The 14,979-nt window shown below is 46.1% G+C and overlaps 1 protein-coding gene across 4 annotated transcripts in view; it reads right to left on the bottom strand.

Moving 5' to 3' along the window:
- Window positions 1-13,942, bottom strand: part of DGKI (diacylglycerol kinase iota) — a 228,521-nt gene extending 214,579 nt beyond the window's left edge. For all 4 annotated transcript variants that reach the window (XM_056341498.1, XM_056341499.1, XM_056341500.1 and 1 more), the window contains exon 1: window positions 13,550-13,942. In XM_056341498.1, coding sequence (XP_056197473.1) covers window positions 13,550-13,932 — 383 coding nt within the window. In that variant the 5' untranslated portion in view covers window positions 13,933-13,942. The remainder of the gene's footprint in view (window positions 1-13,549) is intronic.
- Window positions 13,943-14,979: the final 1,037 nt, after the last annotated feature.

Raw genomic sequence — 14,979 nt, 5'->3', positions numbered from 1 at the left:
CCGGTGCGGCTGGGCCGCAGCAAGGCTGGGAGAGCTCCGCGTTCCCCAGGGGGAGCGGGCAGGAGAGCCGACTTGCCAGGAAACAACCTTTTGAGACAGCAGGCTGCTTCTCCTGCAGGAGGGGAATTCACATCTTTCTTTTTCAGCCCCTGGATCGAACTGGGGAAAGAGCTACAATTTTTCCATCCCAGCTTGTTTCCTCCTCCCTTTCTTTCTCTCTGGTTCACATTCCTAATGGCTTCTTTCAAGCTTGGCAAAATTACTGTTACAAAGCATAACCCAGTGCACCCCACGCACGGCTTCCACACTCCCTGTGCTCATCTCAACTTGTAATTGCCAGTGACCCACTGGAAATGCCCATCTTCAGTCAGCCAAATGGTCCAAAAGTCTGACTGGAGCTGAAATGATCAGAACTTCTTCTTATGACCTACAGCTCCAAACACAAGCAGATGAGAGAAGCCGACAGACACTGGAGCTCCCAGACCCCACTGCAGGCCCACATCCTCCAGGAGACAGTCAGCTGCAGCATTCATTTCAGAAGATGCACAGCTGAAAAGATAGTAAAATAAGGTCACTGATGGTAGAAAGGTGAGGCCATCTGGTATCTTGGCACTTCACATGTGAAAGAGAATGATCTCCAACTTTCAGGATGCAAAAGACACAAGTAATCTCAGGATAACAACCAAAGACTGAAAAAAAAGTTAATTACCTTCTTTTTCTACTAAGTCAGGAAAGAGGCACAACCAGCGTGTGATGAAAGCTGCCGCTGCAACTCTCCCTGAGCAAGCAACAGCCCTCAGCGATCAGGAACTGAGAAGGAATGAACCCAGCACTTTCACAGCCACAGTTCAGCTCCCCTCTTCCTTCCATCTCCCTCCCAAAATCAGCCATCGTACCTGCTGTTGCCTCAGAGAGACAGCAGGAGCTAGGAAAAGAGATGAGCCCCCACGCCAGGGTTCAGCAGCTGTGGCTTTACTCTTCTTCTGGGATGCACTTTGCGTGTCTGTTTTACTGGAATTTTGTACAAGACTGGGTACTAACAAACACCAAACTCAAAGTCTCTCTTCCAAAAAAAGGAAACTGGAAATGTAAGCAGCTGTTGTATGGACAGGTTGAGGTTATTTTCACAGTCCAGTCAGATGGCTGGGTGACATTTGGTTGCTTTCCTTTCAGCACCAAGGAGGTGGGGTAAAGAGAGAAGACTGTACTGTGCAATCCAGGGATTAGGAAGGAAAAACCATATTGCCCACCCAAGTGATTAAAGGAGGCTTTTCTTTTAAATTCCCTGTTATCTGGTCTCTCACATTTTCACAAGATGCAAGGTGAAAATTGGGAAGAATGCTTTACTTGATCTCGAATAGGTGACTCCATATGAGGAAATACAAAATATTTCTGTGTCATACTGAAGATCTCTTCCAGTTACAGCCAGAGATAGCTTAGCTTTGAGTCTTTCATAAAATAAAAATAAAAAGGAGCAAAATTCACTACACACACACATAAAAAAAGATCATCACATATGATGTTTTCCTGAAACACATTAATAGGAGAGCTCACACACAAGCTCTCTGGGTCCATCCTGCCCTGGAGAGCATTTCTCAGAGCGCTCCTGGCATGAGACCACCCACAGGCTTGAGTGAACATACATAATGCTTGGCTTATGTTGTTGATGGTCATCACATCCACAAGGTGGATCTGGACATAAACTTGCTGTGGTCTGGGAGAGCCCAGGCTATTCCCAGAAGGAAAGATATGCAGTATCCTCTCTGGAAAGCAGAAAAGCTGTGCTCCAGCCAGCCCTCCCTGTATAGAGCACCAAAGCTCAACAAGCTTGGCTCCAGGCCATGCTCAACAGCCACCCCTGCTAAAGGTTATGTTTTTTTCTCCCTCTCAAAAAGATGAAAGTTTGATGGGTAAAGAGGAATGTTTTGGGAAAGAACTGCCACCCCTGGGTCACTTGTCTGAAGACAGTCAGGTTAGCAGTTTCTAAACACCACACATAAAATTTGTGAGGGGGCCTTTTAACTGCTGTATTGCTCTCAGTCCAGCTCGCAACTGCCCCAGCATCACAGCCAACATTAGTCATCCCTCCCACTATCTGCTGAAAGATGAGAAACAAAGAGCTGACAAGACAGAGACCAAATAACCCAGTACTCCGTAATTCTGCTGTTCGCTCTGGATCGTAGAACATTTATCAAATGATGATATGGCCCACATCAGACTCAAGGAAATGAAAAACATTGTTTTGCTGCTTGCTGCCCAGGCTGAATCAAGATTCACGATACCAAAAGAGAGTCCACACAAGCATCACAACACTACCCTGTATCCAAGCCACTGTCAGTCTACTCCAGCACTTTGTCATACGCCAGCAGGGCTTGTTGAGCATCTTTCAGCACTCATTCAACACCTGAAAAAGCTGGAAAAAATAGTAACTGAAAAGCTGGAGAAGACAACTGGCGCCTCCTCCTTTTTGCCATAGGTTTGCATTACATTGAAAGGGAGAAGTCCAAAAACAGTCTCCGTCTTTACCTCCAATTGTATAAAAGATGTACATAACCACTTTGCAGCCTCTGCAACAGTCTACCACCACAGGGCTCGAAAACTTCCAGTACTGCAAATCTAAAGGGGAATTTGAAGCAGTTTATTGTGCGCATCTTAATAGTAAAGAATCGGAGATGCAGCACTGGGCTATAAAGCTCACGCTAGCCTTGGAGGCAGAAAAAACCCAACACTTTTGGAACAAGCTTAGTAACTTAAATCTAACCTTGTAGAATGTGAAGCCCAGCATTTAAGTACTTGTGTGTTCTTCGTTCATTGTACCATGCACTGCACAGCCCCAGGTATGTAAACCCACACAGAGCACCAGTGTCTTGGCAGGGAGGTCAGGTGACAAAGGCAAATTACAGAACGAAAAGTGAGAGAGTGCAGATCAAAAATAAAGAAATCCAGAAACTCTATCACAGTAAAAACTGGCCAGGGACAAAACAAAAACTACCTGCTCCAAAGCCAAAATATACTGTCCTGCAAGAGAAGTGACAGTTGCAACTGCTGGCTACCTGCAGAGACTAAAATGAAAAATAAAGAATAGCTTCAATTCTTCTCACTAATAAAAGGCCACCCACAACCAAACATGACAGCTGCATCAGTATTGCTGCTAATTCCTTCTTCAATGTCATCTGAAATCAGGCTAAAACCTGGAGGTAACTATAGTCCCAGCAGGAAAGGATCCTATGAGTCAAGCAGCTGGCAAGACACTGGTACTGGATATCCCTGAAGGCAACAGCATCAAAGGCACCTTTATTTTGTTTCCTATCTACACAGGTTTTAAACATGTACATTCTCTCAGTGTCTCAACTTACAACAAATCTCAAAATTCATAATGAAACTTTATTTACATCTTTGGCATTTCACTCACTTTTACAGGAGAGTCCATTGCCCTCTAGGGCATCATTTTGAAACCATAAATCAGGCTAACATCAGCAATTAATAACCAACGACCTGGCCTAAGATGTGCCTACACATGGCATTTCATCGCCTTCAGAGAACCTACAGGATGCAGTGCTCAAGTTGGAATGAAACTCAGTGTGTTTTCACAACAAAAGGATACACTCCTGGGATCATTCACTAATTGGATAAAAGCATAAGAACTACCCCGTTACTATCCCTAGAGGAAACTCATTAGCAACCTAATGAAATAAAGTGATGACAGGAAGGTATTTTCTCATAATCTTTTGATGCTAACAGGCTTCAAAGCCATTTTGCTTCCTCACCCTCTCCTGTGGTGCCCAGAAACCCCATGGCACCTCTCAGAGCATCACAGGCAGTCCCCTCTCTTGCATATTACACAGCATCGGGGAACAGTTTCCAAGCACAGAAGGATTCTAGGATGTTCAACTCATCAGCTTTGATGAATCTGTGCACTTGAAGTTAATCCCTGCCCCACTTGGAAAATGTTCCCCTGTGGGTCAAGTTTCCTATTAAGTCATAAAATTTAGAAGAAATATAATCTAGCTATTAGGGGCTTTTCTGTTTGTTTTTGTGAAAAGCCAAACTCTGGAACCTTTGAAAAATGAGAAGTACTGAAACAAATTTTACAATTGTCGAAGTATTTTGAAGTTCATGAAAATACAAATATTGAAGAATGTACTATACAAGCATTGTGCACCTTTATAATTATGTCTATATTAAATATCAACATTTCTTTTTCTCCTCCTGTGAGGTGTCAGGTCATGCCCCCAAGCACTCATGTATCATGTAGCCCTAATCGGACACACTTTAGATGTACATATTAAACACACATGCCTTAGTACCAGTGAGGGAGAAGCAGGTAATTTTGAGTCCATCTGAAGAGGATAATATAAAGCAAGACAAGTTATTCGCCAACCACATTCCCACCATCCACACCTACACCTTTCACCATGAAAGGCCTTCCTCCAAGTCTCTGGATATTTAAAAAGAGCCCACGTATCTCCACCAAGCTCTTAGATACAGCCAGCCAAAGCCATTGATATTATTTATCTCTTAAATGCATCTATAGCCTAGCTGAGGCTATAGGACAGGCAACAGCACCGCTCCCCAATGCCAATAACTAAACTCACTGCTGATGGCATATAGATCTTATTGGCAGCCTTAGAGAATAGCATCCTATACGTTCTCTTAACTCATTGTTTAGCCACAAAGGTACACAGGAGAAGCAACGATGCATTAACTTAGTATGCCTCAAACCTAAGTACAATTAGACACCTCCGTTCTCTCTGACTACACGGCCATTTGTCTATGACAATGGGGATTAGCGTTAGGCAGTCTGCAGGGCCAGTGAGCCGGAAAACTTTCTAGGCAGAATTTGAAGCCATAACCCCTTAAAAAAGGGTGGATGGACTGGATGATAAAACAGCAGTTTTCCATCACGAACTGTAAATTTTGAAGTTAACTAAGCTTTAACAGCTGTTTGAAATGGAAGGGGATTCTGGCAGTGCCATTCAAGAGCTGCATTTGAAGGGAAATGCAGGACTGAAAGGTTCAGGACATCATTACTAAGCCTTTTTCTAGCATAAGCATTGCAAACCACCAAGGTTTCTCAATGCTGCATAGAAAGTATTGGGGAAATACCAGGCTCAATCCCAGAGTACAGACAAGCTCTGTCCTGCACCAGATTACTTTCTCAAGAGTGCAGAGGTTAGTGCCCATTCATTCCTCAGAACCAGCTAATAAATCTTTCCCTTCCCCACCTTTATGGTGAGCCATTTCAGTAAGTTAGTTGGAGGTGCAAAGACATTCAGAAGAACCACTTAGTAGTGCCCTGTGGCAGCCTCAGACTAGCAAAGCTCTTTAAAAATGAACCCTCCCATTTGCTCAATGCACAAATAATTCAGAGGCAAAACCTGCATATATTGTACTCTAAACAAGATCAAATTGTAATATTCATGCACAGCTGTTTCTGCCTCCCCCCCCTCAGCTTTCAGGTTTTCTCTGCGAGTTGCAGTTTCGATTCTTTTCCGTTCTCCTCTCCTGCTAGCCTGGACCAGAGGCCCTGCAGCTAAAGCTAGGGTTGAGGCTCTGTCCCCACTTTGTCACACAGACTCCATCTGCCACCTTAAATAAGTCACTTCATCTTCTTTTGTTTCTGTTTCTCAAAGAATCAGGTCCTACACCAGCTGCAGTAGGTAGGTATCATCACTTACGGATTACAGCCTTACAGGTGTGAAAAGCTAAGAGGATTGGGCAAGTATTAGACTAAGGTAAGGCTCTGACCAGCACACCAAATTTTCGGTCTTAACAACCAACCAGTCTCTTCCTTGACTCTGCATGGTCTCCTACTCCATTTGTGGATCTCCTCTGCAAACCAAGATAGGGGGCTGTGATCTTCTGTAACCAAAAAAATTCTAGTGAAAATTAAGGTGAAAACCCCCACTTTTCCTTCCTAACCAGCCACCCAAAGCCCAGCGTTACCCTCAGAGTGATTCAGGCCCAGCCTGGACAGTCTGTGCCAGCCCATGGCACATGGCAGCCAGCACATTAAACGGCGATGTTGGTGTGAGGGCTGCACACACCTTAATCTTCACCAAGGAAATCCTCCCTAAGCGAATTTATAGGCAAAAGACAAGATTCCAAAGAAGCAAAAAAGCCTTTTTGAGCTGGATGTGATGCTATTGACTTCCCTGCTGGCAGCATCAAGTGGGTTGCATGTGTATCAGCGACAGCTTTACCAGCATCTCATCACTCCGAGAGACAGGGTTACAGGAGAATTCAGGAGCTGACACAACGTGGGCACCAGGGAAGCAGTTATACCCACAGGCTAGCACGTCCACACCAAGAGAAGCCGGAAAAGACAAATAACAAGCGCAATACAGACAGAAATGAGAAGTGAAACCAAAGAGACCTGGTGGCTCTAGATGGGCCTGCCAACCTTGAGCTCAGCACCTTCCATCAGACCCAATGCCTTCACCATGAGTAAACATTAATGGGTTTATATGCCTATATATAAAACATAGATATACCTCAGAAAAAACAGACAGTTAAATAAAGGGAGAAAAAGCACACACCATGCATTGGTATTAGCAACATAATGACATCCCTTCATCTTATATTCCTGAGCATTCATACAGAGCATGCACTGAGGCTCCTGAACACGCAACCCACCCTAGCACACTTTCCTCAGCCCACACAAGGTCCAGAAACTTAGTAGAAAGCACAGATGATTCTCCTATGCAGCTGCAACCTGCAAAACACACAGCAGAGTCTGTCATGTCCATGTCCTATCATATACCTACCTTCCCCCTGAAGTTAATCACAGTGACATCACCTTACCCATACACAGCCATCACATACCCAGCACAGACCCACATGGAGGCTCCTACAGACTCTGTATACAAATACACATGGTCTTCTCTTAATGTTCTCTTACACATTTTTTCGTATACATCCAGTCCCACACAGCTTTTCTCTGTTAACAGTGACAAATGGTCAAATCATTCAAAAAACCACAAGAGAGGGAAAACCCCCAATATCGGAACATGCAGGTGAACAGTACAGTAGAGTTAATGCTTCACTCCCACATACAAAGAGTTTAAAAAAACCAAAACTTCATAGAGTAAGACACAAAAAGGATCTTCAACTTTCCACATTGATTCTTTTCCAAGACAAAGCTCCTCATCACCACCTCTGTAACTGGAAGAGGTTTCCATAAAGTTGCAAGCCGCCCATACCTGATTATTTTCTATTCTTCTTTTCCTCTTTTCCTTAATATCTGGGAAATCCTTTGGCTGACTGTTGGTATCTGATGCCCAGGTTGTGATGGATTTACCAATAAAGCAGCAGGAAGAGCACAGAAGACTGTTGTACATACACATCACCTTCCCAACATCTTAGCCAAGCTGCCAAATTACAAAAAGAACCCCCAAAAAAACTAAAAAACAAAACAAAACCCCACACACTAAAAAAACCCCAACCCATCAAAAGCCTGGTGAGGCTTCAAGCAAATCGCTTCATCAGCCCCATGACTGACCTGGGCAAGAAGACACAACTACCTGATCATTTATTCCGAAGGACTAGCCAGAACAAAAGTGGTTTTCCACCCTGTCAAAGTTATGCAGCATCTGATTCAGCTTGCCTTTTTTTTTTTTTTTGTCCCCCATACACAATAATATTTTCTACCTGCAACAGTCCCAGGGCAATCTAAGTCTACAGGTCTATGCCTGTGCTACAGAACAGCTTTATTATGTGCCTATAGAGGCTCCCCCTTTCAAATGACTGATGCGTTTATCTCCTCCTGAGGTTGCACGTAATTCCATTGCAGCTCACATGTAGCTTTACCCAGAGTTATCATTCACATGTCTTTTGTGAAGTGCTGCTAACCTCAGGTACAGAAGGCAGAACGTAAGACATGCTCAAAATTCAAAGACTGTCCTTTTGCTCACTGTGACATAAAGACATCGATGCCCGGACTTGCAGCCACATTTTGAAGTCAGGAGGGAACTTTAAACATCAGCCTGGTTCTCCTATGGTATTATTCTTCTCTCTGAACTGTCCTAGCCTTTTTCTGCATTTTGCTCCAACGCAGAACTTCCACCTCAAAGCTTTATAAATGGAAGAGTGTGAAGGCTCCTTCATGTACCAAAAACGTCCAGTGATATGCTTTGGGAGAAAACAAAATGGTGATGGATGTTTTGGGTGACAAAGTAAATTGAGTCACTGTTATGCGAGTGGGTGGTAACAAATCTGTACAGTACGTACCCGAAACTCTTACGACAGTTATAAGCAGATCATATGAGATTAGGCCAGAGTGCTAGAATTATTTTCTTGACATTTGGTAGAAGATAAAAATTCATCCATCATTTTCATGCAGACCAACCTCACTCTTATAGAAATAGGATATGTTGAGATTCAAGGAAACAAGTAAAAGAAATCAACACAATCAAAAGATCAAGGGGTTGCGTTGGGTGTTTTCGGTTTTACAAATGTCATTCAGCTTTTATTATTTATAATGCTTCACAGTACACTAGTAAATGCTGTCATATTTCATAAAATAATTAAGTCTTAGTAATGGGAGACACTTCTAGCTTCCTGTCTCTATTTAATATTTACTGAGAAATGATGTGAGTTTTATGATCATTACCATGTCTGTAAATAAATGAAGCAAAAATGAGGATGTTTCCTATCTTTAAATTTCTATTTTGGTCTAAAGCCCCATCTGTAGTCCCAGGTACTTATATGCTCATCAACAGTGACGAGGCTTGTGTAATCAGGGATTTTGCAGGATTTCTCTGCCACAGCTTTTTCTCCTTCAAATGCAGTAACAAAACCCACTCCGACAACACCTCCAGCTACTTTCTGCCACAACAGACAAGCAGCTACTGCTGATGGTGTGGGTGGGGAGGCCAGCTTGGCTACAGATTCATTTTGCAGAGAGAAACATCAGCCAAGGAAAGTGAAACCACCTATTTTAGAAAGCGACATTTCTGAGTGGAACTGGATGGTCAACAGACACGGTGAGTTAAGAAAACCAGTGCTTCCATTGCTAAAAGTGAAATGCATAGTTTCTTGCTCAGGCAAGCCACCCTCGCCACAGACAAAGCATGACAACCGAGCTGCCAACCTGCTGCCTATTAGCAACACAGGACTTTGAGATGATTCATTATGGCCCTGCTTTTGGATATCCCCAAGCCATGTACAAGCAAGAATCCTAAAGCCTGCCACCCACTGCTTTCGTCAGAATTTCTCCCTTTGGTCAAAATTAAATTACGTTTCTCTAGATAAACTACCCCCTAGTGACAGGTGTTTGCCAAACATCACGAGCTCTCAAAAAATGGCCATTAAACTTATTTCGGTTTGTTTCCAACATCACTGATCAAGATTCCCTGGATTTCTAAATAATAATTAATAAGAAATTAAAATCCATTTGCATTATTGATGGTTTCTGTTGGCTTGCTTTGTGGGTTGTGTTGGTTGGTTTGGTTTCTTGGGTTTGTTTGATTTGGGCGGGGGGGGTGTCTTGGTTTTGGGTGTGGCTTTTTTACCTTTTACTATTTCTCTAAGCTTAAAAAAAATTAATGACAAGACTGCATTTCAGATAAGTTTTGAGAGCTGCAAAGAACTGCAGGAAATCTGCCAGATATAGCTTTATTTCCATGGTCTTCTCCAGCCATAGCTTTGTATTGTGGAAATATCCTTATTGAGCATCTCCTTGGTATAATCTGAATTTCTCTTTATTTCAAGAATTACTTTGGGAAAGCTACTTCAATCTCTATTTTAGCTAAAAGAGACCATGAGGTTCCTCACAGAAATCTGCATTGACAAAATAATAAAAATTGAATGGAAAGAAAAATTCACCAACTATCTTAGTGTCACAATGTCTTGTAAATATTCTACTGGGTCTAGAAATGTAGGGGGTAAACACGACTCCAAGAACCAATCTATAGAGAGCATTTCTCTCTGGCAGGGGTACATTTTTTATTCACTTTTTTTGATTTGCCTATTTCTTCACAGTGCGGTAGGAAACTGAACTTTTGGTTCTATCAGTTTATGAAAAACAAAAATTGATTTTGTGAGCCCGTAGTTCAGATTTTAAGCAGAAAACACAAAACAGTTTTAAAACACTTAATTCCATATTTGTAGGGTAAAAAGTTAGCCCTAAAAATTACTGCTTAGCGTTTGGCATTCTGATGTTAGCATCCCACTATCAAGTCGGTTGGCCTCATTGAAGTGCACGAGGCTGAACAGGGAGACCATTGCTCCGCACTTCCATTCGGTCTGCACAGGGATCAGCCCTGCAAGATGCCCCTCATCAAGGGATTGACACTTCTGACTGCAGCCCACCCCTTCCCTCCCTCCCTTCGCCCCCAGCAGTACCCACCAGCTGAGCACCAGCAGCAGCACCCCCCTATTATATCAGGCAGGGCAGACGCCCCATCTGCAAATTAAGATCCACTTAAGGGATGTGTGCTGGCAGCACATACACACACACAAACAGACACACTTTAAAGCCATTAGCTCACGCACAAGCACAGATAAGTGGCATATCCCCACTGTGTATGTATACATAATTACAGCATATTACTAGAAAGAAAACAGCAAACATCTACTTTTAACCGAATGATGAGCTTTTGGTGCAGATGACAAGCTTGGTGAATGTCAGGTGCAAGGTGGGCAAGGCTGGGAACATGGCAAGGTCAAGGGGGATTTCAAGCTCCCTGTGAGGCACACCTGTGTTACTCAAAGACAGTTTTTCCTCCTGATCGTTCAATATGGGGGACAAATGTGCCTTTATTAGTAGTTACCACACAGAAACATGACACATGTAATACAGCAGTTTCTGCATTTTAAACCACTGACCACATTAGTACAAAACATTTATTGCTGAACTACATTACGCATGGGTTTGGTACAATCCTAAAGAAACTAAGAAGTGATTTTTATGCCACAATCATCTCATTAGCTAAACAGATCTGCATTACAACAAAAGAAGTTTCTGTTTAGCAACAACAACAAAAAACAAGGGGGGGATGTGTGCAGAGAAGATAATACTTTAAGCCAGACTCAGGTAAACCACGAGTGATCAACATAAAATCTGTATAGGAAATATTTTTCTTCTTCCTTTTTTCCCCTTCTCACAATACCTTTACCTCCCTTTCAGCCACCCATTTCATTCCTTCAGTTACCACCAACAGATTTTGTACATGCATTTTCATGAATCTTTATTATTTCAAGCAAGTTCCAATTGTTTTTCTTCTGCACATATAACATACACCCATATACCTGTTATTTAATGTAATGCACCTGCACAGAGAACCCTAAATGAGCTGTTTGAAAGTTTGTATGAAGCCTTGAATAATTTCTATTGTACCAGTGAATAAGGCAGTCCAAGTGCCAACATAAACAGATCTTCCTGTACATAATACAGTCATTTACAAATATATTTCAACACCATAATTTACTGAAAGAAATGGTACCAATACAAGGAGCCTGGGGAACACAGGGTGTGGAAAGCTCAATGGAGGTCCTTTGTAGAAGTTTTCTACTCTTATATCTACTCAGGTTGTTTTCATTATGGATAAATGAGAGAGTGCACATTATTTGTAAGAAACCAGCTCCAAAAGAAAAGGTGTGGAAATTTAAGGATGCAAAGAAAATGCACTTTCTCACATACATCCTAAGTCAAGCAGAATAAATAATATGCACCAGGAGATGCTTAGGAAAAAGCTTCTGTATTTGTTAGGGACTTGTTGTACACTTGCCTAGATAAAGGAGAGGAGATGGAGGAGGAAGAAGAGAAAAAAAACATGTGTTCCCTCTTACAAACATTTCTTATGAAACCCTTACAAATCTTGACAATGCAGAAAACTTTAAGAATACTCATGTCTTCAACACACTTCTAGATGATCTAGAGAACAGGACATTACAAACAGATTTTAATATCTCCGCCCACCCCCCCCTCCAAAAAAAAAAAGGGGGGGGGGTGTTGCAAAAATTAACTGAATAAAAAAGAAAACGTAGAGCCAGAATAGAGCACCTCCAAGATGTATTGCAAACCCCATGCCTTCGGTACCAAGAGCAGACACATTAACAAACCTGTCTCATTAGCAGCTACTTCAACAGCCCACCTACAGAATCTGCCTTTACCTGCAATGGACAACTTGCCCTTAAGTGGCATGTGCCAGGAACACTGTCAGGGGAGAGATGCAACAGTACTGAGAGATGACTGATGTCATGTTATTTAGGTGTCCCCTCAGTTTTCCTTTTCACATCCCTCACCTTATCGAGTCTAGGATGAATCACCCCAAACTCCACACTCACCAGTGAGACCATCAACCCTCATGGGGAAGTCTCTCTGCATACATGAAGTATTAGATAAAAGTTGAGTTACGAAGAGTGTTTAGTTACTTCATTTTTAAGCTCTACCACATGCAGAGACTCAAACCATTACTAAGCTATCTGGGGTGCAAACTGACAGCACTTAAGAAGTAGCTCCATATTAGGGGAGATTCTTCAGCTAATTGACCTAGAGCTAGAGACACTCTTTCCTTGCAGAGACAAACCAAGTAGCAGTTCCACATTTTTTGCCCTCCCAGTTAAGAGGGCTCATTTCTAAGCGCAGTACGATACTAGTTACCGACAGTGTGCTGCCGCCACTGGGGCTTTGCAGCCAGAATTAGGTAAAACTCGAGAACTTTTTGGCATGAAGCTTCTCAGACAGCAACCAATTTCAGCCGCTGCTAACCATTAGACCCTAGGTGGTAACAGGAAAGCTGACAAATCCCACCAGCAGCCCCTCCATACAGGTGCACTGACCAAAGAAACAAACCCATTTACTTGGCATCAGCGATACACTGGAGACATTCACAGCCATAAACCCCCAAGACCCGGTTATGACAGTAACACACTGCTCCGGCGACAGCCCGTCCCGTGGCACCCCTGCGCCTGCCCTCCCCCGGGCGCAGCAGCCCACCGATGCTGTCACCCGCGGGGGCTTGCGCAGGGGCTGCCGGCACGAGTGGGCAGCCGGCAGGGAGGGGAGCCCTGCACTCCCCGAGACCTCCCACGAAGAAGCCCCTCTCGGGATCCGCAACACCACCAAAAAGGTGTTTCCGAAACCTCATGCGAGCGTTTAGAGGCACCGGGAACAGGGGCAGGCGGTGTTTTTGTTGAAAAGGCCGGAGCCGCTCCCCCGGCAGCCGGGCAGGGTCCCCGACTCTCCCTCCGAGTAACTCCGAAGTTCCGCCGCGCACACCGCCCCCTCCCCATCGCCCCCGGCGCCGCCGCACCGAGCAGCTCCGCAGACCTGACGGCAGCGGCGGGGCTGGGAGCAGGTCGCGACTTCACGGCACGCCGATCGGGGCGGGGGGCTCTTTCACGCTTCGGATAAAGAAAAAGCCCCCTCGGGCGCCAGGGTGCTGCCCCCACGCCGCTGCCCGGCCGCACCGCCGCCGGCCCCCGCTGGCCGCCTCCCCACCCGCGGGCGCCCCGTGCCCGAGCGGTGTCCCCGAGAGGGACACCGCGGGCGCCCCGTGCCCGAGAGGGACACCGCGGGCGCCCAGCCCGCTCGCCCGGCACCCACCTGTAGGACACCTGCTTCCTGAAGGTGAGGCTCCGCAGCTTCTCCTCCAGCGACTCCTCCGCCGCCGGCAGCCCCGGCTCCTCCGGGGCCCCGGCGGCACCCACCGCCTCCCCACCACCCTCGGCCCCCCGGCAGCCACCGCCACCCGCCGCCCCCGTCTCCTCCCCGCCGGCTGCGGCGGGGGGGTTCATTGCGACGGGGCAGCGGGGCCAAGAAGGAGGAGGGGGCAGGCGGGGGGTGGCCGGCGGCTGCAGGCGCTGGGGGGCGGCGGTGGCCGGGGGGCCGCTGCTCCCGGGGCCGGGGGGCGCGCTGCGAGCCGCGGCGGCTGCAAATGGCAGCGCGGCCGCGCAGCATCCATCGGCGGCCGCACTGCAGCGGGGCATTGTGGGAAACTCCCGGCCGCCCCCGCCCCCCGCCACGCCCCGCAGCCCGCCCGCCAATCGCCTCGCCGCACCCGCCGCCACGCCCCCCGCCGCCACGCCCTGCCGCGCCACGCCCCCGCCCACGCGTCGCGGGGACGGTCGGGCCGCCGGGGGCTGGGAAGGCGGCGGGGGCGGCCCGGCCCGCAGGGACCAGCGGCTGCCCCGAGCGGCGCGTTGGAAGCGCCTCCGAGAGCGAGCCCCGGCGCGTCCCCGCTGCCCCTGCGGGTTTACCTGTCAGTCGCTTCTGATGCTCTCCCCGGGCAATCTCCATGTAGTCCGCTCCGAACAGAAGCACCCGGCTCCCAGGGGATACCTTTTGACACAGGCACCACATCGCCACTTAGTAAAATAGACTGCCCTCCTGCCTTGTGCCCTGCTTCTTCCTTTTGTTCATTATGGGAGATACAAAAACCTTCCACAGAGGCACCCAGGCGGGGCTATTTAAGCACACAGGCTGACAGTGACAAGAAGATTAAAAAGTACAGGAAAGGTCAAAGCCTGGGACTATACAGAAATTATACCAGGAATTATGCGCAGCCAGTGCTTTGTTTTCTGCATCCAAAATTTCTCCAAGGCAATGCGATGCAAAATAGAAAGACATAAGGACTAAAGAGGGGAGGCGTGAACAAATAGTGCCCTGCAGGGAAGGCACGCCCTGCAGGAACAGAGTTCAGAGGCCCCCCTTCCCCATCGGTGGCTTCGCTTCTTCCTTGTGATCCTTGTGCCACAGCACAGCCAGCACCATGAGCAAAAGTCAAACAGGTAACAGCGTTTACCTGCTGCTTGTATGCACCAGCGTGCAAACCTTGCAAGATCTTGGGCAACAACCAGACTTAGGACAGCCAATAGGTTCTTTACACCTGGTTCTTGTTCCTTCTCCAACCCTATTTAAAGATTCAGCTTCTCCATACTCAGCACATACTGCATATACATTTTTCGCTTCAGTTCCAGCAATGACAGCCCTCCAAGCTAGCCAATTAAGTTTTCCCCTCCCTTGCTGGCAGTAGA

This window comes from Falco biarmicus, chromosome 5 (assembly GCF_023638135.1).
Source record: "Falco biarmicus isolate bFalBia1 chromosome 5, bFalBia1.pri, whole genome shotgun sequence".
Lineage (NCBI taxonomy): Eukaryota > Metazoa > Chordata > Aves > Falconiformes > Falconidae > Falco > Falco biarmicus.
The sequence above is the reverse complement of the archived record's forward strand: the minus strand, read 5'-3'. Positions and strand labels throughout refer to the sequence as shown.